This window comes from Elgaria multicarinata, chromosome 16, assembly GCF_023053635.1.
Source record: "Elgaria multicarinata webbii isolate HBS135686 ecotype San Diego chromosome 16, rElgMul1.1.pri, whole genome shotgun sequence".
NCBI classification, from domain to species: domain Eukaryota; kingdom Metazoa; phylum Chordata; class Lepidosauria; order Squamata; family Anguidae; genus Elgaria; species Elgaria multicarinata.
Window position 1 is genome coordinate 1,242,614 of NC_086186.1, and position 25,313 is coordinate 1,267,926.

At 55.2% G+C, this 25,313-nt stretch overlaps 1 protein-coding gene across 1 annotated transcript in view; it reads left to right on the forward strand.

Annotated features, from left to right (window-relative positions):
- Positions 1–1,551: 1,551 nt before the first annotated feature.
- SEMA7A (semaphorin 7A (JohnMiltonHagen blood group)) overlaps positions 1,552–25,313 on the forward strand; it is a 40,846-nt gene continuing 17,084 nt past the window's right edge. The window contains exons 1-3 of the mRNA XM_063142606.1: positions 1,552–1,600; positions 1,846–2,193; positions 24,304–24,437. Of these exons, the coding sequence (XP_062998676.1) occupies positions 1,552–1,600; positions 1,846–2,193; positions 24,304–24,437 (531 nt within the window). The remainder of the gene's footprint in view (positions 1,601–1,845; positions 2,194–24,303; positions 24,438–25,313) is intronic.

The following is a 25,313-nucleotide window of genomic DNA, read 5'->3' on the forward strand; positions in this document are numbered from 1 at the left end:
CAACACGGGTGGCGGAGGAGGCGCGTCCACCACCACTCCACCGCCCCCCTCCCCAGCGCCTGCTCCCTGAGGCAGCCCCCTCCCTCAGCCTAATGGTAGAGCCGGGCCAGAATTCATAAGCAAAAGATAAGATGGAATTAATGGGGGCAGGGCAGGAACGAAAGTATTATGAATTTCGCATTCGCAGCTCATTTCCGGAAAAAGCTCAGGAAGTGGAATCTACGGGTGATGCTGCCCACCCATTCCGCCACAAAAGCCCCCGGGGCTGACTCATAGCGAGTCCTTCGCTCTCACACACCTGCTCTGTCGCTTCGGTTAAAGAAGAGTTTCCTCCTCCTCAGCCCAGAAGGCTCCATCAATAATAAGACTTTCAAACAATATTGCAAGACAATGCATCTTTCCTCAAACTGTGTGTGTCCAGACGTGCTGGACTTCAGCTCACATCATCTGTGCTGGTTGGGAATGATGGGAGTTGTATTCCAAACCACCTGGAAGGCCCTGGATTTGCGGATGGCTGTAACTGTGTAGGTGTGGAGCCCACAACCTCCTCTCCCCTGCCCAAAAGCAAGGCCTCTTTCTGCAGACCTCTTTCTCCAACCCTTTAACTTTTATGACATCTGAATGCTTATTTTCATCAGAAATCCAAGGCATGGAATCACAGAATCATAAAATAGCAGAGCTGGAAGGGACCTACAAGGCCATCGAGTCCAACCCCCTGCTCAATGCAGGAATCCACCCTAAAGCATACCTTACAGATGGTTGACAGATGGTCATCCCTGGTTGATCTGTTCAATTTCCTCTTAATCTCCTTAAAGGCTCTGAAACCCTGGCCAGGGTTGCCAACTTTTTCTTCCTGGCAGCTCTGAATTGATTCTTATCAAGCAGAAATCTACAAGAGAAACATCACAGCATGGGACCACACCAGCGAATTTATTTAACCATTTTTATATGCCCGTTGTTCAGAGCAGCTTACAAGGCAGAGGAAGGCGGGGGTGATTGGGTTGGATCCAAGTTAAACCAACCAGTAATAGTTTTCAAAACTATAGTTTGGGGGCCTGATTGCAGTTTTGTGCGTAATTATCTGGGAGCTCCCTTGACCTTCGTGGCACATTTCTGATCACAGAGATTCCACTTATAAAATACATTGGGCCTTAACCAAGCTGAAATGCAACCTTTAGTGTTAGAAAGGCAAGCAATCCTGCAAAGAAGGCTTGCTGTTTAAATTAGGGGCAGCAGAAGGCGGATCTGGATCTCTGGTTGATCTGTAGTTGATCGGCAACGGGTTTCGGACTCCCAGTTGTTCAAAAACAGCAACAAAACCACCTTCCTCTAATTTATACCATGGAAAGGGGGCAGGGAGCAAGCTTTTAAAAAATGTTTAACTAGAGCGCCATGATCGACCAAAGGTAGCCTGGGGCAAAAGTCAGACCCTTGCAGTGGAGGGATCCTGGGCCTGGGCCTTCGGAGGCCGCCACCACCCTTCCACACAAATACCCCCACTTCTGGATCTAGAATCAAAATCCGTTGGAGCAGGGATCTTTGTGTGGAAGGATGGCGGCAGCCTCTGAAGCCCCAGGCCACGAAACCCTCCACTGCAAGGGTCTGTCGTTTGCCCCAGGCTCCGTGTGTTGGGTCAAGGCCTTCTAATTGCCCCCTTTTAAAAAGGATGCTGCCCTGCAAGCTTTCAGCCAGCGCAGCTCTTCCTCCAGATTTAAACTGCTGGTGTGAAGTAGGCACTCCCTCAAAGGAAATGAAAAGCCTAGCTGACTTCTGCTTGATTCTTCCCCTGGTCCTTCCACTCCCCGCGTCTTTTTATCACATCCTCTTGCCTGGGGGCTCCGTCAGCCTTCTTCGGGCCCTGGAAAACGTCGCAGAGCCGCCAGGCGCGGCCGCGGGTTCCAAGCGGGGCGCGCCGGCCCCGGGCACTCGCGCACCTGCTGAGCGCGGCGCGTCAAGGCCCCGCCCCCGCCGGCCCCGCCCCACCCGCCTACTTCTGCCCGGCTGGGAGGCGCGCGCGCCCAGGGCTCCCGGCGCAGTCGGGGCGCAGAGTGGCCGCGGGCGAGATGGGGCCCCAGGAACGCCGCGCCACCCACCTGCTGCTGCTCGCGCTGTGCGCCGGACAGCTGCTGCCGCCGCGGCCCATCGGCGCCGAGTCTCCCAGGGCGACGCCCAGGATCGTCGCTGCCCCGCGGGGTAAGGAGGGGGCGGGGCGGGGCGGGGGGCGTCCGGCCGGCCGGGCTGAGCGCCAGGGCGGGCGGCGGCGCGTGCCATTCTCCCAGCACTCGCCAGCCAGCCTCGATTTGCAGCCGTGGGGTAAGAGGTCCTTGGTCGCTGTAAATCCGCTACTCCTAAGGTGCTCCGGGCAGAACGCGCGCGCGCGCGCTTTTAACCTCCTGAACAACCTTTGGAGGTCGGGGAGGCTGGCTGGGCCACCGCCATCCTGGGAGCTTTGTGACTGTGCTGGATTTGAGCCCAGATTTCCTCGGTCGTAGTCCGGTACTCTGCTCTTGTACAGTTTGTGAAGTGTGTTTGAGCACGCTCAAATACCAGCTGATTAGAACCCCCCCTCCCCCCCTCCTACGGAGTTATCAGAGCGTTGGCTGATGGTTGGATGGTTAGGAACGGTGCCCCTCCACCCTCAGTTTGCTTTGGAACGGGGCGCAGGCAGGGATGCTGCGCCCGTCCCTCCGTCCCCCTCTGGCTTCTGCCTGTGGCTTGGCTGACCTGCTTGAGCTGTCTCTAGCAATGCACGGTACACACTCTGTAACATGCTGTTGTCTGGATTGTGGAAGTAGAGCTGCTTTTGGGTGGGTGGATGCAGGTTGGCCACTCTTTGCCCTGTGGCTGGAAGATAGCCAGGGATGCCCTGGTCACTCTGGAGGGGTCAGCATAACAAGTCCGAGGAAATTAATGGGGGTGTGAGTGGGGTTTGTTTTGGGGCAACTTCTGCAATGCGCCCTACATAGGACTACCTTTGTGCCTAGTCCGGAAACTTCAACTAGTTCAAAATATGGCAGCCAGGCTGGTCACCGGTACACCTAGGGGTGACCACATTACACCAGTTTTAAAATCTCTTCACTAGCTGCCGATTAGTTTCCGGACGAAGTACAAAGTGTTGGTTATCACCTTTAAAGCCCTACATGGTTTGGGTCCAGGCTACCTGTGGGATCACCTTCTCCCGTACCATCATCCGCTCCGCACACTCGGGTCTTCTGGGAAGAATTTACTTCAGTCAGCAACAACTAGATTGACAACTGTTACCCAGAGGACCTTCTCTTCTGCTGCTCCCAGACTGTGGAATGGCCTGCCGGAAGTTTAGCATTTAAGAAAGCAATTAAGACTGATCTCTTCCGGCAGGCCTATCCAGTGGAATTTTAAGATGTTTTTAGAACCTTTTTAGGATGTTTTAACAATGTATATTATGTTTTAATTCAGTTTTATGTATTTCATATTTGCTGTTGTTCCCCGCCTCGATCAGATAATCATAATCATAATAATAATAGGTTTTTTTTTTTTAAGAGATCTGTTAGTGAGCGTCACCTCCTGTTTTATTCCCTTGGTCCATTTTTCATCTTTGTCTCAGGAGATTTCCTTGCCATTTATCTCTCCTACCCTTTAGTAGAACACCTGAGGGGTGTGTGCGAGCATGTGCTCATGCACATGATTCTCAAGGGACCCATTAATACTTTGATATCCTTTTAAAGTGAGCCATTCCTGGGCACCTCAGCATTTAAAACAATCTCTTCTTATGTAAACTGCTCTTTCCGGAGCACTTTCTATCTTTCGTTTTCCTCTTCCCTCCCCCTCTGTTTTTCCTCCCATGTTGTGCCTTCTTAGACTGTAAGCCTTTGGGCAATGACTGACGGATTGCAGGGCATAGGATGATTCCCCTGTCCCTGTTCCAGCCTTCCGCGTGTCCAGCCGAAGGTTCCATGTGCAACTCTGCACACAAGGGAGACCCCTGCATGGTCAGGGGTATGGAGCACACACAGGGGTGCCATGCACAGTTGTATTCATGTCCAGCTCCATTCACACTCCCTTGTGGCTGTTTCCGGAGGACACGGGCGGGGCCACAGGGCGTGGGGACCGCTCCCCCTTCAAATGTTCAGTGATGGTGGTGGCACTTCAAGGCAAGAACAGGGCAAGCTGAGAAATGTACCAAAGAGGGGGCCTCTCCCCCGCTTAGCAGAGTGGTCAGCGCTGGCCGGCCAGAGACATGTCAGAGGGGCCAGGGCCCGTCTTGGTAGGCCCTCGATGAGCACCTGGGAGGCAACGGCCCAGGATGTTTTGCTGTCTCACAGGGCAGTGAGACATGCTTGGCGTGGGCCTTTGCCCACTTATGGCACTTTAATTGCAGCCTGCAGCCGGCCAGCTGAAGGAGGTTTCCTCCCTCTAACTAATAGCAGGGCGTCTCCTGCAGAGCTGCCTCCTTCTCTCCCCAGGGCCCTCTGCTCAGGCGGTGTGCGTGTGTGGCCTTAATTCCCTAGTGGCATGAGCCCTAAACCAGGGGCAGGGAGGTGCTGGGCTCATGGGATCTGCCTTCCTTGGTGTGCGTGTTTTTACCAAGATCCACCAACTGGAGCCTCATGCCGAAAACACACACTTTGGGTGTAAGGGATACTGAGCCCAGTAAGCACAACGGAATGAAACAGTGGAGGCTGGTGCTTCCAAAGTCAGTGGGGCAGTGAATCTGCTCCGGGTTTCAATTGGAACCAGGCAGAACCCTAAAGAAGCTCCCTGCTGTGTGGGCTGGTTGGTTTCAACTGTGTAATCTGTACAGCACCATGTACATTGATGGTGCTATATAAATAAATAATAATAATAATAACACCTGCAGCGGATTCACCGCCCCACTGTCCTTGGAGCCACCAGGCGGTTCTTCTGTGCACCCCACCCCCACTCCCAGTTTCCCCGATGTGTCTTCATTTCAGCAGTATAATTTCGGGCAGGGGTGCAGAACATTAGGCCTGGGGTCCCAATCCTAGCTGCCAGGGTTCCCCAGAGAGCCACGCTTTCTCCCTGGCCCCGCCCCTTTCTGGCAACCACCAAAACTTGTGGGATTTCCTGGCTGGCGTGCGGTTTCCTCCTCCTCACCCACCCACATGCCCCCCTCTCCCTGCTGCTCCATTACTGGCAGGAAGAGCTTGCAGTTAGAAGATGCTGGTGTTTTGGCCCCGCACCTTCAGCCCCACCCACCAGTGGAAAGCAGTCCCCCCCCCCCCCCGGCCCAGGTTCTCCAGAATGGAATTTGGCCCTCGGGCTGAAAGAGGTTCTGCACCCTGGTTTAGTGTGTGCGTGCATGCGCGCTGCACACAGGGACAGGATTCGCTTGGTTGCTGCTGCTGCTGGTGGTAAACAATTGGGAGGTGGAAATCAACGTGGATCGAGTGCAAATAGCTCAGATCTACCCGTAGCTGCAGGAGTCCCTTCGTCGTCATCCTTGTGCTCAGGCTGATTGTTGTTCTTCTAAAAAGAAAAAGGAGAAAAAGGAGAAGCCTCGGTCTTAAGGGCCAAAGGACTTCTGTGTCTGTGTGGGGCTGGGGGGAGGGGAGGGGAGGGGGCAGGCCCTGACCATGGGACCTGCTTTTGACCCAGCGCCTTTTGTTTTCCCTTCACTCCAGCTGCTCCCACGTCCAGCAAGGTTTTCTTCCTCTTTTCTTCTTCTTCTTTTCTTCTTCCTCCTTTAGATCAGCTAAAGCGCTTAATAAGTGTCGGTTCCAGCAGTTTCTATAAGAGAAAGGTGAGAGAAAACGGGGTGTGGTTGGCTGGTAAGAAGACAGGGCATTCCTGGAAGCTGCAAAGCCCTCCTGGAGCGAGAGCTGGGAACTGGCCGGTCCAGGCCTCTCCGTCACAGAGTGCAGCGGGCAGCCAGGGTGCAGCGCTCTTGGAGCGGGCCAGCTGGTGCGCAGGGCTGTGTCCGGAGGAGGAGCAGGAGGAGGCCCCGCCGGTCTTCTCCCTTGGGTCCTGCCTCTGGGCTGATTCCGTGCTTCCGATCCCCGCAGCACCCCCGCCCAGCCGGCCGCATTCCCCCACCCTCTCCGGAGGTCGAGCGGCCACTAGTCCTGGGTTGTCCCCCTCGCATCAAGAGCTCTGGGGACCTCCAGATGTGGCTGGATTCCAATTCCCATCAGCCCTGGCCAGTGGCGAGGGGTGATGGGAGCAGTAGTTCACCAATATCTGGAAGGCTCTAGGCCCACCAGCCGAGAGTTGAACAGTGCCGGAGGTGACCTGGCAGCGCGTCTCCAGTGGGGGCCCAGGAAGAAGAACCGAGCCGGCTGTAGGTCACCAGCTCCATGTGCAGAGCGAGATCCCCTCGCCCCCGCCCCTTTCAGAGGGGCTCCTAATCACTGGTGGTCATGGACGCACTGGAAGCAGAAGAGCTTCAGGCAATTGGCTCTGTGGTGCGCAGGGCGTCAGGTGCAGAGTTTGGGTTGTTTAGAGTTGTATCTGGTGATAAGGGGATGGCGCAAGGTCCCAAAGGGATGACATAACCCAGAGGCTCACGGCTTGACTCATGCCGGCCTCGGAAGGATGTGCGTGCCAGAATGAGTCGTGTGTCTCAGTGAGTGGCTCATTAGCAAATTCCTTACCTCATGCCTGGCTATTGTGCGCAGGGTGCTTCACACAAAAGGCATCCCTGCCCCGCAGAGACAGTGACAAGCGTCGGGTGCGCCTCTCTTTCCACCATGGAGGAAGATGGGGCCCGTTATGTGTATACAGGGGGAGAAACTCGTGGGTGTGCCATGTCCTGCAAACCCTGGAAGAAGAACTGAATGCAGAACCCTAAGGACTAGAAACTTGATTTAAAAAAATATAGCAAAGGAAGGTGGGGCTGGACGTGCAGGGGCAGTCCGCAGAGGCTCTCCAGTGGGCCGGTGGTGGGGTCTGGTGCCCTGCAGGTCTCTAGAAGTCACCTCGGCTGATCAGATCACAGAATTCATTCTGCTTGTAGTGATTTCCCCTGCCCTAGTAGCCACGGAGGCCTGTGTGCACGCCAGGGAGGACACAGCCCCGGTGGCCGCCCAGCCGCCCTCTCTCCCTTGAGGGCAGGAGCGGACGGCAGTGTTGCCACCTTGCCACGCTCCTCCTGGGTGTGGGGCGTGGCCTTTCTTCCCACTGGTGCACATTGAGGGGAGTGCTGGGCTCCATCCCAAGGGTTGTAGACTCGCTGGGGTATGTGTGCCATCCAACCACCTCCTTGGTCCAGCCGCAGCTGACTCTGGCCGCGTTCGGACGATCATGGGATGATCGCCCCTCGCTTGACCCCCATTTGCGTAATCCCCACGATGCCGTGTGGGTTGCCCTGTCGTCTTGAAACCAGCGTGGAGCATGGCAGGAGAGGCTTCTTACCTCCTCCACAACTCCCCGGCTTCTTTCCCCTCACGATCGTGCAAGCCTGGTCTCTCCCTCCTTCCCCCTGGTCCCCTGAGCTGCCTGTCTAGTCCAGCATTCTTTTCCAGCTGGACAGCCCCTCTCCCACCCCCAGAGACGAGAGGGAAATGAGTGCATTCCATCCACCCTGGCAGCACGTGGCCTTGTTTTCTCCTCCTCCCTCACCATCCCTTTTTCCTTTTGTGTTGTGTCTTTTTAAATTGTAAATATGTCTGATTGCAAGCTGCTCTGGGAGCTTTTGTTTTTAGTTGAGGAACAGGATACAAATGCTATAAATAAACAAACGCTTTTTATACTGTATTTCGTAATTGTGTTTTAACCTGTTGGGTGTTTTATTGTGGTTTTAATTTTTGTGAACCGCCCAGAGAGCTTCGGCTATTGGGCGGTATAAAAATGTAATAAATAAATAAATAAACAAACAAATAGCGACATTCTGTTCCTGCAGTGGGAAGTCCACAAGGAGGGTATGAGTGCGATAGCGCCTCCCCACTCCCATGGGTCCCAGGACAACGGGCAGTCAGAGGGAGGCTGTCTCCCATACTGGAGGCTGTCGAGAGTCATCCTGACCAGCAGCCATGGCATGTGGCACGTGTTAAGGTGGAAGCCACAGCTGGCATGTGCGAACGCCGATACATGTCATGCAAAACTATCACCTGACAGCTTACAGGGGCTGCTTCTGCGCTCTTCCTCCTCCTCCTCTGCTTCTCTGTAAGGGCCACAGATTTAGCAACTCTATCCATGGTCGCCGCTCCGCTACCAAGGTTAACTCCTTTGTTCTGTTTCTTTTTCTTTCCTGTTTACTTGTACTATATTTGAGACAATGCCCAAAAGTCCTTCCTTGAATAGACCCATTGAAATGAATTGGAGTGAAGTGAGTCATGACTGGCTAAAGCTTCATTCATTTCAATGGGCCTTGTCTAATCTTGGTTGTCTCAGGAGGAAGTCCCACTCTCTTCAGTGCTTCTTGCTCCAAAGTAAATTAACTTAGAATCACAATCATAGTGATATAGATTTCCACACCAAGCAGGATATAACACTTTGAAGACAGTATATGCGATGTGTCAGGGGCCCCAACGGTGGTCAGTGCCGTTACAAAGAGGTGGTCGGGTACATCCTGCCTGCCTGCCTGCCTGCCTGCCTGCCTGCCTGCCTGCCTGCCTCCCTCCCTCCCTCCCTCCCTCCCTCCCTCCCTCCCTCCCTCTCTCTCTCTCTCTCTCTCTCTCTCTCTCTCTCTCTCTCTCTCTCTCTCTCGTAAGGGTGCAGAGGTTCAGGGGATGGATCAGGCCCACCCTTTTTGCCTTCAGACTGGTTGGGGAGGAGGAGGAGGAGGAGGAGAAGCCCTTCTCTACCATCACATCTCCAGCTGGGCCCCGGGCCCTGTTTCATACAATGCAAACTCACTTTTTCTGCTTGCTCCGTTTTTCTGTTGGACGTCATGTCCTCCGCGCCTGCTTTTATACTTCCTACAGGATGGATAGATACATAGATTTGGGTATTCATCATTCCCCCCCCCCCCAATGTGGGTGAAAAGCAGCAGGGAGGGGTTGGTCTTCAGCAGAAAAATATAACAGGGTGGGGGACGTTAAGAACCTTCTTTCTCCCCCCCCCTCCCCAAGCAAATATGGCTTCCTCAGTAGTAGCACATTTTTTAAAACCGCAGCCACTTTCACCAAAGGATCAGGCAGCTCTGCCACATGTGTCATCCCACCTAATGGGGGAAATCTTCAGCTCTGTTTTTGGAGACCCTCCCGTCTGCCGTGCTTCCCTGTCTCTGCTCCCCCACATTATTTGAGGGAACTCTGTGCTTGAGCGCAGAAGAGATGGTTCCCCCTTCTGAGCTTTTGCAAAATCTCCCTTCAACATTTTCATGTTTCTCAAGGCTTTTGCACCCATTCCACCTTTTCTGGAACTTTCCCAGTCTGTTAAAGCTCTGGCCCTTGCTCAGTTCCTTAAGGACAGAAGGGTGGATGGCAGCAAAGGCACCAAGAGCCCTCTGCACCCACCCCACCTTGCCGTGCCTTCAGTGCGGCTTCTCAGGATGAGTGGCTGGGGCCTGGGTGGGTTTTCCCTTCTTGAGAACAAATGCTCGGGACGGAACCAGGTTCCAGGAAAGGGCGAGGAGAGGCTCACGGGGTGAGCAGCTCGCTCTGGCTGGGGCGTAGGAGGCCCCGTCCGAAACTCTGCGACTTGAACTTCTGCAAAGCGTTGCTTCTTCCCCACCAGACTTCTCAGGGGAAGTGGCGGTTCCCATGCAGAGTCAGCCGTTCCTCTTCCTTTGCACGCGGCTCTGGCTGAGGGCTGGCCTGGCTCCGGGGGCTTGGCAGCCGCAGCACTTTGCGCCACGAGCCTCTTTGGCAGCCGACCTACCGGCGTGGCGCCATGGGGCAGGGCTGGTGTCAAGGGTCGGCCTGGCCAGGCGCCTGCAGCGCCCCACGGTCAAGCACCCCCTGGAGCTGCTGCTGCTCCTCTTCCCCCTCTTCCGCCTTGGCACCTGCCGGCCCACCTGCCTCTCGCTCTGGCCCAGGTGAGGCCCCCGGCCCAATGGCCTGTCCAGCAGGCCTGTGGCGGCAGCCATAATGAGAAAGCGGGTGGCAACGGTGGTGGGGGAGGGGGCTGCTGAGGGAGTCTTGCCCAAGGGCCCACGAAACTGCAGGGCTGGCGCGGGCGTGGGCCTCGGCATCGCGGCTGCTGGCCTCGTTCCCTTTCCCCTGCTGGCTTCATGACGGCGGAGAGAGAGAAAATTGTGCTTGACGCGGTAACTCTCCTCCTCCTCCTCCTGTGGATCACCGTCATTTGGTGCCTTTCACCAGTTCCCATTAAAAACAAACAAACCCCCAATTTGCCCCTCGAAAGGTGCTATTGATTGGAAATGGCAGTTTCAGGGGGAGATAACAGCCCTGGGGGGAAGGGGGAGAGGGGGAGGAGAGCACGTTTACACAGGATGATTTAAAAAGGAAAGGGGAAAAAACCCAGTTTGCCAAACGTTTCACTACCATAGCTCCCACCGAGCCTTCTGGGGATTGAGGAGGTCTCCGTCAGTGATCCTGACCCCTTCCCAGAACCCCAGTCCCAGGGAGCCCCAATGATGATGGAGACCTGCCCCAGCTCTAGACACGACGAGCGTCCCCTGCTCCACCTCCACCTCCTTCCAGGGCAGCAGCCCAGATCCCAGGATGTGCCTTGCTGGACCTGGCCGTGGACGAAAGCACCTCTGAAGGCCTCTCTTGGCGTCCGGATCTGCCTGTGGACGGACGCTGACTCATCTGCTGTCTATATTTGACCCTGTGGCGGAAGGAATATGGGCACGGTGTATTTTTGTAATTCCTCTTCCTGCCGGAGCAATTTTTATCTGTGCCTTAACCCCGAGTCTCCCTCCCATGGCTGTGGTTTTGCTTCTTTTAGCCTCACATTGCGATGTGTCGCACGGTAGCAGTAATTAGGCCCATTGATACGATGGGTTGACGGGGGTTGCGGGGTGTTTTTGTTTTTTTGTTTTTTTTGAGTTACACTTGATGAAGCCGATGTTCCCCCGAGCATCTGGAAAGTTCCACCAGCGCCAAAGGCAGCAGCTCGGCTGCAGACGCGTATCGAGACCCTGTTGCCCCCAATATCGGAAGATTTGCCCTGGTTTGCCAATTGCTTTCCAGGCTCAATTCGATACATTGGTGTCCATCTCCAAAGCCAGCCCTCCCCAAGATAGGACTACAGCTTCTATCATCCCCAGCCAGCATGGTGTTGCTGCCATCCACGTTGGGGAAGAAACGAACAGGTGATGGGAAAGTAGCAAGGTGGGAAAGTAGCCTGACCCGGGAGAAGCCCCCCCCCCGCATCTATCTCGCCCACCCCCACCCCGGCCCCTTCGTTCCTGCCCCTTCAGTGTCTGGCTCAGCTTTGGAGCTCCCTGCTGAGGGGCGTCCGTCTTGCAGTCCTTCCAGCCAGCTGAGGACAACGCTACCCTTGATGGCACAAGGCCGCTTTGCGCCCCAATGTGCAGGTTCTGTGACGTGCTCCATTTGCGTCAGCTGGGCAGGTCCTCCTAACGATTGGGCTCAGCGGAGATGCGCCGCGGGGCTTGAATGCTTCCCTCCTGCGCTGTGGCCCTGAGGAAACTGTGGAGGCAGACGTTTGCCTCGGGGCCAAATCCTGCCCTTGGTATGGCTCGTGCTGTGAGTGAGCAGCTTGGCTCCCCACGTCCACGTCCGCTCTCTGCCTCCTACCCTGCACAAGCGCATGCGTGCGCCCTTTCAATGTTCCCCATTCGCATCTTTTGGCTAATTGTGTGTTTGGGTTTATTTTGAGTGTTCTTAAAATGTGTCCAGACGTCAAGGATCCTCGGAGTATGCAGAGACCTCCCTCATCATGGGCGGTGCTGTTTTGGTTCCCTAAGTAGCGGCATGTGGGTTGGAAGATGGGAAATGGAAGGAATTATAGCCCCTAAACAAAATGAGCAGGCAGATTTGAGCTGGGAGGGCTCACCAGGCGTCTCCTCCCCTCCCATTCTCCTCTCCAGGGACGTGAGGTCAGGGCCGCTCAACCACAGCCAGGGGTGGGGCGGGGGGGGAGGCAGACCACCTCTCATGGACCAGAGGCTGCCCCTGGGCAGCGAGTGTAAGACTGCTGGCGGAAGCCCTGGTCGCCGGATGGGTGCTTCCTATGACTGCTGCTGGAAGCAACACGACAGCCCACCCTTGGGAGGGGGAAGCCTGGCGAAGCGCCCACCTAGTCCTAAGGCCGCGCTTGCCAGGCTAATGGGCGCTGGGGCTGGAGTGCCGCGTCCAGGAGGTCCATTAGGCTGGGCTTTCTCACGGCTGGGAACGCCGGGCGCAGAGGAGCAGCAGCGCAAACAGTGGTTCGTGTTGCTGCTTGTTTCCACAAAGGCAGCAACAACATTGTTCTTTGTTTGCAGCCTTGGAGGTTTGCTGCTCTACACGGCAGCTCCACGAACAACCCAGGAAGAGAGCCCATGGTTTGTGGTTGGCTTGTGAACAGAAGGACTTCTTTCCTGTCTAGACGGGTGTAAGACCACCAAGTCCAGGGCCTAAAATTGCCTGAATGCACCTCTGTGTATGGACCGCTTTTCTTTTGCCCTACGTGGGCCAGCCAGACCCTGCTTGGAATGGGCTGGGGATGAGACCTCGAGGGAAGTTATCTTGTGTGCGGAACGACCCACGTTCCATCCTTGAGCCAAAGCTGCAGGAGCCTGCAGAGGGCTTTTCAAAGGCCTCCGTTTTGCCCCAAGGATTGGGCGCTTGATCATCATTCATTAACACCCCAATTAGCAAAGGTCAGAAGGGTCCTTCTGTGCTGCTCAGACCACCTCCTTTTGGCTTTCCAAGAGACCCGCTGTGCACCTCAGCTTCCTCTTGGGACACCCAGTTCTCTCTGCCGTCGCGCCGCGTCCTGCCTTCCTTCCCTCCCTCCCCCTCGGAATACTCTCCTGTTTCCGTGACTTCTTTGTGAAGCACAAAGTATTCTATTCATTTCTGTCCTTGCTGTCCAAAGGCCAAGGTCAAAGGGAACGTGGGGGACATGGACAGGGCTGGCCGAAGGCCTCTGGCCTCTCCTATCATGGCATCTTTTGCCTCCAGGCTTCCAAGAATGGACATTTCCCGACCCCTCCCCCCGGTTCAAGCGTTACCTTGAAGAATGTTTATCTGCTGCTTGAGCCACAAGGCTGGGCTGGACGTGTCCATCTCCTATCTGATCTTTTTCCAGGGTTCTTTTACAGGCCATCTCAGAACGGAATAAATATCTAAAGCGCCTCTCCTTAGTTTCAACAACTCTGGGTCAAAGAGCCTCGGGGCCTACATATGTCCCAAATGTCTCAACCTGCCAACACCGGGAATCGGCCTAATGGTAGGGCCGGCCCTGAGATCTGGGACCATCTCTCTCTTCTGGGCCTCGTCCCTGGGAACGCCCCCACTCTCCGGCCTGGTTTTTTGAGGCCGAGCTCTGCAAAATAAACAAACTCTAATTTGGATGATAATTGCCTCTCTTCCACCAATATTTCAAAGCCAGGAGGCTCTTTGTTCTTGGGTTTGAGAGAGAGAGAGAGAGAGAGAGAGAGAGAGAGAGAGAGAGAGAGAGAGAGAGAGAGAGAGACTGTAAACACCAAGTTGACCTATGGTATGTTATCCACTTGCTTAAACCTATTTTCATTTGCAAGATGTTGGGAAGTTAAGTTGCACCTGGCCAGGGGTGGGTGGGGGCGCAGATGTTTCTGTTCCATTTGACTTTTAACGTTTTTCCAGGATTGCGTGCTCCGGGGCTGTCTTAAAGATCTGGCTTGTTTGTTTTTAAACTCTGGCTGTTGGTAAGCCTCACATGTTCACTGGTGCTGCCACCTCTGCATAGGGACACCACAGAGCCCAGCCCTTCCCCAAGCTGGGAGCCTGGGCTACGGATGTGCTGCACTACAACCCTCCCCGCCATCGCCAGCCATCACAGCCAATGACCATGCTGGCTGGGGATGACTGGAATTGTAGTCCAGCATATCGGAAGGCACCAAGTTGGGGGAGGCTGATGTAACCCATGGAGGGGGGAGGGCTTATGCATTCCCCCCCTTTATCCCTGGTTGAAGCGCTGCCCCCCAAAACCTGCCTGACCTTCTGATAGAGAAACAAGTCCTGGAACTCCTCAAAGTCTACAAATGTTTTCGTTGTTCAGTTTTCCCTTATCTTGGCTGTTAGCAGATTGAAACAAAGGCACATTCCAAGCATTGTGGGCAAGGAAACAAACAGAGCTTTGGCTCCTGGAGATTACTGCTCTGCTTTGAAAGGCAGAGTTTGGAAAAACGTGTTTCTTCTTTTTGGTTTTTAACTGTTCCTCCCCCACTCCTGCATAGCAGGTCCTACAGAGGCTAATTTGCGGCGGCGGGAGGGGAGATGCCATGAAACCACAGGAAGTGGCCCCACCTTCAAAGACTGATTAAAGCCGGCTTAATCTTAGAGACCCTCCCGGCCCGCGTCCTGTTCCAGGCAAAGAACTCTGCTCCCGTGGGCCCATTGGATCTTATCATCCGGATGCCTCGGAACCAGCCCTGGCTGAGGTCTCCGCAATAACCCGTCCCGTTGGGAGGTGGGCGCTGCTGCTGCTGCTGCTCTGCCCAGCGGCAGCTCCCCGTTCTCCCCGTTTAGGTCCCATGGAGGGTGTCAGCTTTGTGGTCTCGGGTGCTCTGGAAGCTGCCGTCCCGGGCGCTGCGCTCACTGACCAAAACAGCCACGGAAGGAGACGTTTCTCCTCCAGCATTTCACAGATCCACACAGTGAGAGTTGAAAGAGCCCTCACCCACGTCTCCGCTGCCACGACAGACTACGTGGCGATTCTGCTGTGCTGGCCGTATTGCAGGGCCGCTTCCAGGTGGCCCTTGGCACAGTGCTGCCAGCCGGCCCCTCGCCCACCCGCCGCTCGCCACCAGCCAGCCACCCGCCGCAGCCCCTTGCTTGCTGCCGCTCTGGCACCGCTGCGATGCACAAGCACGAGGCCAGCCGCGTCAGTCCCCTTTGACCCAATCTCAAATTCCAGAGGCCGCTTGGCCCGGAGAAGGGCCACTCTGGCCATCCGCATTCGGGGTGCCTGCCAGGGTCCCAACAGAGCTCGTGCAGGGTGCTGTGGGCCCACTGCTGTCTGGCTCCGGGAGCGGCCTGCCCTTTAAAATTTCCCAGAATGCCCTGGAGCACCCAAGGTAGCATTGCTCCAGGGCATTGCAGGGCATTTTTAAAATGCCCCCCCCACCGTGTGCTCATTTTACAACAAACCCTCCCCCCCCCCCGTCAGACCTGGTGGTGACTCTGTTAACACAGTTATCAGAGCACCCCCAAATGGTCAGAGAGACACGGTGGGGATAAGCAGCTTTCCATGAGCGGTGGAGGCACTTTGAGGTTTGAGGCATCATGTGTCAGTCTGGCTCTTCAGCTTTTCTCAGAGCCAAGAGTTTTCTCTCTCCCTTGATTAATTTTTCTACTTAAACCGCGTCTAGAAGGTGGATTACTCAGCACTATGGTGTTCGCTGCATTATTCCTATCCAGGTCTGTGCTCTGTGTCAAGGTTGTGGTTTAGGATGTTTAGTTTCATCCTTGTGGAGGAATTGATGAACAGCCAATGTGGGATGAAGACATTTTCCTCCCACTGTTCTCGGAGCACAAGAACCTGAGGTCATCCATGGAAGTTAAACGGTGGGAAATTTAGCACGGAGAAAAGCCAGCACTTCTTCACACCCAGCACATGGTTAGATGATGGAATTGGTCACCGCAAAATCCCCACGAATCTTGGGTGGCTTTAAAGGGAGACTGGAGAATTCCCTTGAAGGCAGGGCTAGTCATGGCTGCTAGTCAGGCTGGGTGCACGTTCCCTCCAGCACCTGAGGCCGCGGGGCTCTTGGGTCAGTCGCTTGGGAGCGCAAGTGGGGCGGGGGGGATTGGGCCCCTGCCCCACTTGTGGGCTTGCCACAGGCATCTGTCTGGCGAACACGCCAAGCGAGATGGACCAGGGCTGCTGAGCCCCCAGACTTCCAGGTGTTGCTGGACTACAACGGCCACCAACTCTGGCCACTGGCTCTGCTGGCTGGGACTGATGGGAATTGGGGTCCAGCAGCTCCCCACCCCTGCACAAGGCCTCCCGACTGATCCAAGGGGGCTTCCCTTAAGTGCTGCTGCCTTGGCTGCGTCCAGGCGGTAGAGCAGCTGCTGGGAAATGATTGGCGTTTGTGTGGGGGGTGGGGGGATCGAGTGGCTGCTTTCAGAAGGAAGCCTGAAGTTTCTGGTCCGTGTTTTGGCTTTTGAGGCGATGTGCTTGGAAAGTCTCTCCCCTGTTTTCATTTCACTTAAAACAAGGAAAAGAAAAGGAGCCCATGTAGTTGAAACCTTTCCAGATCCCCCCAAGGGTTCAGTTTTCCATACGTTCACTCCTGGGTTGGAAACGCTTTTGTTCCAGATGACTCCGGGCCCTGAATGGCTCTGAGTTGCTCCAACCTTTTCTCTTGGCAGCAAAGTGGCCCTTGACCAGGAGACAAAGCCTTTTGTGAGGAGGTCTCCCCCCCTCCGCCCCCGGCCGTGCCCCTCCCTGAGTAACCCTTGGCTGGCAGCCTGACTGGGCAGGACTGAGGCCTGTTTCTCGAACAGCCTGTGTGTCTGTGTAATATCACTGGTGAGGAGAAGAACCACACGCCCTCTTCACATTTCGCTGAAGCAGACGGGGGATGAGGTTGCCTTTTGTACAGTTGCCAGTGAAGATCTCAGAACATGGCCTAAAGCCCCATCAGCCCTCACCATTGGCCCTGCTGGCCAGGGCGGACGGACGGGAGTTGTGGCCTTTAAACCTCTGGAAGGCCACAAGTTGCTCCCTGCCCCCCCCCCAGCCCCGGGCCTGAAGGTCTACGGTGGTGCTGTGACTTTGCTGGCGCTGAACGGCTCCGGCCTGCCCAGGGGAGCCTCCTGGCATTCCCTGGTGGAAGAGAGGTGGGATATGGAACCAGTGATGAGCTGAGATGGGCTGCCTCAAGATTGAATGAGAGCCAACAATGGAGATCTGAATCCCACCTTCCCTCTGAGAATGCGCGTGGTTTGCTGCTCCCTTCCTCTCCCTTTTGATCCTCACAGCAACCCTGCGAGGGAGGTCAGGCTGAGGAGAGGGTGGGATTGGACCAAGGTCACCCAGTGAGCGCCATGGCTGAGTAGGGATTTGAACCTGGATCTCCTCCGTCTGATGCTCTGCCTTCCCCAACCTGATGCCCTGTGGGTGGGTTGGACTACACCTCCCATAATCCCCAGCCAGTATGGCCAAGGCCCCTGTGGGAGCCTGCTCTAAGCACTACACATTCACAATCTGATGCCCTGCGCATGGATGCATGGCAGCCGCCTCAGCTCTGGGCGCACCGAGGAGCTGGTGAGCAGGTGAAGCTCAGCGGCAAGGGGAAGGGGCCCGGCCCTCCCCTCCCAGGGCATGGCTGCAAGCATCGTTTGCGCAAGTGGACAGGGAGGTGCACCTCAGAGCACACAAGTGTCCGTGGCTCATAGCAAGTGCGGCACTTGGGCCCTTTGGAAGAGGGAGGCCCACCTGGGAACAGCAAAGAGGACCCCGGTTGAGGGAAGTCTTTGGACTACAACCATCCAAAAGTCTTTCCATATATTGATATGAAGACAGTTATGAAAACAAGCAATAAAACAAGGCTAAGATAAGATATGCAAAATAAAACACTCTGTGCGTGTAATAGTGACTTCACCTTAAGAGCCATAGCAAAAGATCCGGCTCCCTCTTTGATCCTTATTTATGCCAGCCAAGGGCTATGAGAATGTGTCTTGTAGTCCAGCCCCAAATGATCTGTTTTGACAGCTCGGCTGATGGCTTCTCCCTCGGAGGAACGGCCCCAAGGGCGCAGTGGCTGGTCTGGGAGGGGGCAGCTCTTCTGATCTGGGGACCGAGGGGGCTCTGTCTTTTCTGCCTAGGCAGCCCCCTGGCCTTCTTCGCTGCCCCGGCCCCCAGGCCCTTGATGGGGCAGCTGTGGGTGTGTCGGTGCAGACTCAGCTGAAGGCACAGCACTCATGACCTGTTGTTCCAGGGCGGGCGGGTGTGGGTGTGGGTGTGGGTTTAGTCTCGAGGTGCCCATGTGATCCTGGGCTCTCCCTGCCTTGAATGCCACCATGTCATTACAGACTAACCAATCAGCAGGGCCCAGTGGAGGCTGGTGGCTCCAGTGTCAGTGGGGTGGGTGTGAATCTGCTCCAGGTTTTCTTCAGAACCAGTTGGAACTCCAAAAGAGCTCTCCAAGGTCCTTCCACACATTGGAAGGCTCGTCTGGTGTCCTGGCTGAACCCAGGCCCCACTGACATTGGAGGCCCCAGACTCTCCTCCCCCTGCAGCTAGATGCCCACGACTGATGTGTGGATGGGGGGCCACATGTGGTCAGGGCGGCAGAAACTTTTTGGAGGGCGGGATGGTGGGTGCCCCCCCTCGCCTGCTCCCCCACGACGTGTGCCCTCATCAGGGCTGTAGTACGGCCCGGCTGCGGCTCCCCTGTGCGTAGAATGGGGCAGTGCTGGTGTTGGTCCGGGCCGTCTGGCTGTTCACATCGGACAGCAAGATGTTGGGGGCCAACCCTGTTGGGAAGGGGAGGGGGAGGGGGAGGGGGAGGCGCTCTCTCTGAGGGCCACGATCCCAGGGGCCGTCTTGCCTTTAGAGGCGTGAGGCAGCAGCTTCCGGCAGCAGGTCTTTGGCATCATAAAGAGGAGGGAAACGGTGAGCTCTTAATGTATTTTTCCTGGGCAGGATCCAAGCCGCTGTGTTTGTGCTTTCGCTAGGGAGTGTTCTGCCCTCGGTGCCAAAATAACTTGGTTGGCCTTGAATACTACGCACCTTGACTGGGGGGAGGTAGGGTGGGCAAGCACATTTGTTGCCAGGTCTCAGGCAGCAAAATGTTTTGGGCTGGCCTGCAGGGTCCTGATCTGAATTGCCACTCCCTGCTTCTTTTAAATGCAGGAGCAGACATTGGGAAATCTGGTCCACAGACAGGGCCCAGCTGCTTGCTTTTGGCTGATCACACAGGAAGCGGAGGCCTCTGACCATCTAGAACTGCCCAGGGCAGGGGGCGGCGGTGGCAGAGAGCAGACCTTCAGAAGTTTTGGACTTCCACTCCCAGCACCTTGACCGTTGGCCGGGGCTTCTGGGAGTTGATGTCCCAAACATCTGGAGATCTACCTTCTGCCCCACCCACCCCTGGTCTAAAAAGGCCTTCCAAGGGTGGCCATGTGCTCTCTTTTACCGAGGACAGTCCTTTGTTTGGAGTCCTGTCCTGTGGAATCCTCGCTTAAAGGTAAAGAACCGTGGGACCCGTTGGGCCCTTCAGCACTGAGTGCCCGGACAGCAGGTGCTGTCGAGAAGGATGCAGACAAGCTGGAGCGTGTTCAGAGGAGGGCAACCAGGATGATCAGGGGTCTAGAAACAAAGCCCTATGAAGAGAGACTGAAAGAACTGGGCATGTTGAGCCTGGAGAAGAGAAGTTGGAGGGGAGACAGGATAGCACTCTTCAAAGACTTAAAAGGTTGTCACACAGAGGAGGGCCAGGATCTCTTCTCGATCCTCCCAGAGTGCAGGACACGGAATAACGGGCTCAAGTTAAAGGAAGCCAGATTCCGGCTGGACATCAGGAAAAACTTCCTGACTGTTAGAGCAGTGCGACGGTGGAATCAGTTACCTAGGGAGGTTGTGGCCTCTCCCACACTAGAGGCCTTCAAGAGGCAGCTGGACAACCATCTGTCAGGGATGCTTTAGGGTGGATTCCTGCATTGGGCGGGGGGTTGGACTCGATGGCCTTGTAGGCCCCTTCCAACTCTGCTATTCTATGATTCTATGAAGCGGCACCTGCTCCCGCCCTCCCACCCTATGTCCTGTATTTCTATTTAAATTGCAATTATTTCTAAATTTGCACTTAGTGTATGCAAAGTTTATGCAAATTGCCATCCTCTTTAGTCCTAACTCCATTTTTAAAAATATTGGGGGGGGGGGGGGGCTGGGAGATGCATTCCTTCTTTTTGGCCATTCATAAATGCCCCCCCCGCTGTAAGTGGGGGCAGAACAAAGAAGCAGACAAACAAACAACATCAATAAACAGAAACAAGTGTCAGTATTGGGGGGGGATGGGACTAAGAAGGCAAATAGAGGCCTCTGCTAATGATAATGGAGGCCAGCATGGCCCTCATTTTGCGCGTGCCGCTGCTGTTCACGTGCCCAGCTCCACCCGTGGCAGCGTGGCAAAGTCAGGCCCAGCAGACTCTAAACCACAACAGCCTCAGGCTGCGAGGGGGCTGAACGGCTCCTCTGTTAGGCTGGAAATGTGCAAGGATGGGGGGGGGTCACTTCTGCCTTAGCCCCCCCCCCATGCCCCTGCACATGCTCTTTCTTTCTGTAGATATTTTAATTCCTTCATGTCACCAAGCAGAACTTCTTTGTCTCCAGGCATGTGGCATGGCGGAATGGGCACCTTTTGAAATACCACGGCTTTATGGGATTTGCACAGGTCAAAGGCCGGGGTGTTTGACAGGGGGCTCTTAGTCTAAAGTTGGCACCGTCGGCCAGCAAGCTGGTGGTGAACTTTGTAAACCCCTAACAAGTTTGCAGTGGCTGCACGCGGCTGTGGGGGAAGCGAGTCCAGCTGGTGGTGCACGGCGGCTTCAGGGGAGGGAAGCACTAAATGCACCCGTTGTGCCATAAAAGCGAAAAAGCCTGCCGTCCTCCGTCTTGGCTACGCCGTGTCTCTCTGCCCCCGCTGAAGAGGGACATTCTGAGCAGTCACGTCGTGGCCCCCTGGCCTTTTAGCCTTTGTGCAGACAGAGCAGCCAGGAATTCAATTGCTGGCGCATGGCAACTTTTCTGTCCCTCTGTGTGGGGCGGACTTCATTCCCCTTCTGCCCAGCCGTGACACTGGCTCAACATTTTGCACTGAATCCCTGCAAACTGAATGTGACAATGCTGCAAACTGAAAGCTGCCATTCAAGAAAGAAAAGAAGAACTAGGATGGGTACTGGCATGTCGCCAAAAAAGAGGAATTGTATTACTGAAACAGAGAACAGATTTGTATAATTTGCATTTGTGAATGTATAGGTGCAGATGCAAATTTAGAAATAATTATACATTAAATGGAAATGCAGCCAAGCTTAACGTACCGCGGAAGGCGGTGACCCCGTGTGACCTGTGTGCCCAGGTGCTGATGGTGGATGGATGGAGCAGCAGCAGTTCTGACGACAGCCCCTCAAAGAGAGGACGCCTTCAGACAGAGGACTGGCCTCTGTAAAGGAGGGTACCTGGCCTCTCTACGAGAAATGGCCAGACCATCTTGGGAGTCTGAACATTGGCTGAATGGCATCTGAGCCAAGTATTGCATTTTGGCTTTCACGGGCAAGAGTTTGATTAATTTTTATTTCTTGGACACCTTTCTCAAAAAAGCAAGAAAAAGCAAGAGAGACTCGGGGAAACTTAAAATAGAATTAAAACATACAGAACTGAAAGCAGCTCCCACAATTCTCCATTAAAATCCAGCCGCTCCATAAACGGCTAGAAGAATTCTAAGGCTCTCTCTAAAACTCTCTGGGGCTGGCTTGGCTCTTCGGTTGTGTCTGTAGCAGAGGAGCCAGGCAGCTGGAGGCGTTCCAGTGGGAGCGATGATGCCTCGCAGGGCAACGATGGGGAGGGTTCCCCTCCTCGGCGACCAGCGGTGACTCATGGAGCCCAGAGAGCAGGGAGGCTCTCTTGCGGCGATGGGGACGGTGATATCATGCTCTCCAGGGGATGAAGACTGGAGCTTGTTGGGAAAGGGGCAGGCTGCAGTGCTGGGGAGGCTGTGGTTTCCATGGGGCTGTTCCGGCTCCCCTCATTCCCCAGGCAGTGGGCAATAGGGAGCGAGTCTTTTGTTTTGGAAGGCAGGGTTGGCAACAGCACCGAAAACAAGCGGGCTCCCTTGTGTGTTTCTAACGGAGGCGCTTCGGAAGTCAGACCATGAATCTTTTCGTGGCACAATGCCAAACCTGGCCTCCTGTTCATCGCTCCAGATCTGGTCCAAAACAGATGGGGCGAAATCGAAGGCCACAATCCAGCTGGGCAGGGAGGGGCGCAGGGGCGTTGGCAGGGCGGTTCTCCCACAGAAGTGGCGCTGCTGCGCGGAGTGAGGGGCGAGGGCTTTATAGGGCCTGGTGGGCAGGGATTGGCCCTCAGCTGCTCAGGTGACGGACCGCTCAGCCAGGCTGGCCTTGCGAGTCAGATGGTACCCTCGAGGCAACGAGCCCAGCTGCTGGTCTAGCCGTGGCGACAGAGACCTGGTGATGTCGGAGACGAGGCACTGGGGTCAAACTGCTGGCAGACATGATTGATTGGGGGCCTCTGTCCCCCCCATCTGCACAGCCCAGGGTCTCGCAGTGGCTTTGAACCTTGGAGTCGGACCCGGTCCATGCAGTCTCCACTGTGCTTCCTGTGAATCTTGGCCTTGCAGGGGGGCAGGATTAATGTCTCTAAAGAGGGTGGGGTGCGTGTGTGTGTGTGTGTGTGTGTGTGTGTGTGTGTGTGTGTGTGTGTGTCTTTTTGGGATATGGAAATGGGCAAAACATCAGCTGGTTGAGCTGCTCAGAGTTCCAGCTCAAGGCTCGGCCCTTCTGCCGGTATCAGATGGTGAGCGTTCCTCCCCTTTTCATGTGAAAACCATGACGTACTTGGGGCCCATTCCAAAGGAGGCCGTCTTCTCCCATAGATCAAAGCGTGTTTGTGCGCACTTCTCAAAAAACCATGTTTCATGCACATGTTCCTAATGAATAGATTTTCTAACTCGGTTTCCCCCCCCCCCCCCGCCCCATGAACAGCATCACCAGCTCAGAAACGGACAGACTTTGACTGCAGGTCATGTGTGGGAGGTGCAAACAGGGTCAGCTCCGATCATCAGCGAACCAAAAGGCCACCCTCCCTCCCCCTCCCCCCTTGGGCTCTTTTCAGTAGCTGCATCAAGGAGGAGGAAAGAGAGGAGCTGGGAAATGTTGGTTCATTTTGCCCGGGGGGGGGGGGAAATTGCAGGGCTCTGCTCTGACCCGTTTGCTCCGCCACCTCTCCTCATAACCCTGACCTACTTCCCAGGCTTGGCGTACCGGGAGGGGCACGTGGAGCATTCCAGAGAGATTGTCGATCCGAAAGAATCCAAATATTTGAACCGCCCAGAGAGCTTCAGCTATTGGGTGGTATAAAAATGAAATAAATAAATAAATAAATAGAACGGACCAATCTGTTCTTAACCTACAAGCTGCTAAGGTCGAGGTTTGCCTGCTTGAGAGTGGAAGGCGTGCAGGAGCCTCCGTAGTCTCGGCTGTAGCCACCAGCAGTTGCGTTGCCAGAGGCACCTGCGGCTTCCAGGTGGGAGGGCGGGAGAGTGCCTGGGAAACATGGGTGGCACATCGTCCAGTGGAGGTGGCCGCTTTGGCAACGCCGAAACGCATCACCACATAAGACTGGCATGTGCTCATTGATGTGCAGAGGTGCCGGTTCAGAAAGAATGATGAGTGCTTAATTAGGAATGGCCGCTGCATCATGGGGAATGAAACAGCAACTGACCATCCCGGAGTATTAATCAGCAATTTTCATAGCAAAGGACTAGTCGGAGATCAGGGTTTGATTTTTTTCTGGGTGTGTTGGGCAAAGCGGGAGCCAGGAAACGGTGCCAGAAAACCCTTTAGGGTTGGGGAGTTGGAATGCAGTTTGGTTCGCACTGTAATCCCAACTTGCCTAATTTGCACTTCCTGAACCGAAATGCAGTGATACTCTGCTATGGGTTCTTTTCTGGATTTTGGGATGTGGTTCTCCAATTAGAAAATGTATCCCCGAATGCGTGTGTTAAGTGAAAGTAACGTGCAAAACACGTATTAGGGGAAATTGCTGGCAGGAAATGCACATACTAAGCAAAATTGCATACAAAAATGCAGATATTAGGAGAAACTGTGAGTGTGTTGGGAAAAATGTGAAACTGAGCGAAAGAGAAATTGACAGATTTATCCATCTGCCTCTACCCTATAGATCACCCTTCCCCAACTGGGCGCCCTCCAAATGTGATGGACTGAAAACCCCATCATCCCCAGCCAGTATGGATGATGGGGGTTGAAACCCAACACTTCTGGCGGGCACCTGATTGGGGAAGGCTGCTGTAGAGCATTTTGCCTGGAACTTGCTCCATTGATCCAAGTCTGTCCCCCCTCCCTCAGTATACTTTCTTTTTTTGGGAGGGGGAGGGGCAGGGGGAGGGGGATGCTTGTTCAACTGTGAAGCCAGCAGTGGACTCGGGGAGTGTCATCGTGGTCCCTTTCACCACCACCAGCTGGCACCTTGTGATTTCCCTCCCTGTGACTTCTGAAGGACGTGGTGCTGATTCCCTGCCTTGTGTGTCCTTCACAGGAGAGAGAAGGTTCCGGTTTGACTCCGCCGAGGAACACCTGGTCCTCTTCCATGAAGAAGGGGCCTCTTCTGTCTTCGTGGGAGCAGAGAACAAGCTCTATTACTTCGACTTTGGGACCTCTACGAACCATACGGTGAGGAGACATGGGGCAAAGATCCCCGTCCAAACACAAATGGAGGGTCTTGCAGTGCAAACTGCAGCCTTTCCATGCAGGATTTCAAGTCCAGCTGTTTGGAAGTCTGCCGAAATCTGAAAACGCTCTTCCAGCCTCATGTCCCGTCATGTCCTCCTTTAATGAGCTCCTTCTGGAGTTGGTCCGGAAAGCCGTCAAAGTGTCTGGGACTAATTGCTCCGGTGCCGCCACGTGGGACTGAAGCTCTTACGCTCACCATGAGTGCTGGGATGTTTTGGGACAACAAGCTGGAGCTGCAGCAAATTGTTGCAGTGGTGGAGTGCTCCTGTTCAGAGCAGCTGGTTGGCTGCCAGCTGTGCTCTTTTTTAAGATCCTGCACTCCATAGGGCCAGGGCCGGCCCTACCGTTAGGCAGAGCGAGGGAGTTACCTCGGCCGGCAAATGCAATGAGGTGGCAGTGAGGTGTTGGAGAAGAGAGATGTGTGCCGCACCGCCTGCGGCCTTCAGGTGTGGTGGAGGATGCTGTCCCCTCACCAGTGGGGAGGAAAGCTTGAATTGTCAGTCCACGCCGCTTTGGCACATGGGCTGGGAGGGAGCGCCGCCTTGCCCCTTGCCTCAGGGAGCACCATAGCTTGGGGCGGCCCAAGGGAGTTGGTTGAACTCTGCTTCAATCCTGGCCACAGAGCGGGGCCCTCCAGAGAACCCGAGGACAGCCGGCTAGCATGGCAGACATGCGGGAGGCTGAGCAGCGGGCCCAGCTCCGTCCTGCAGGACCTCACTGCCTCTCAGCCTCCTGCGTTTCCCCTGTTCCGTTTCCACCCCCAACAGACACGGGGCATTTTGTGGCCACCAAGCCCTGGCAGCCCTCACTGGGTGG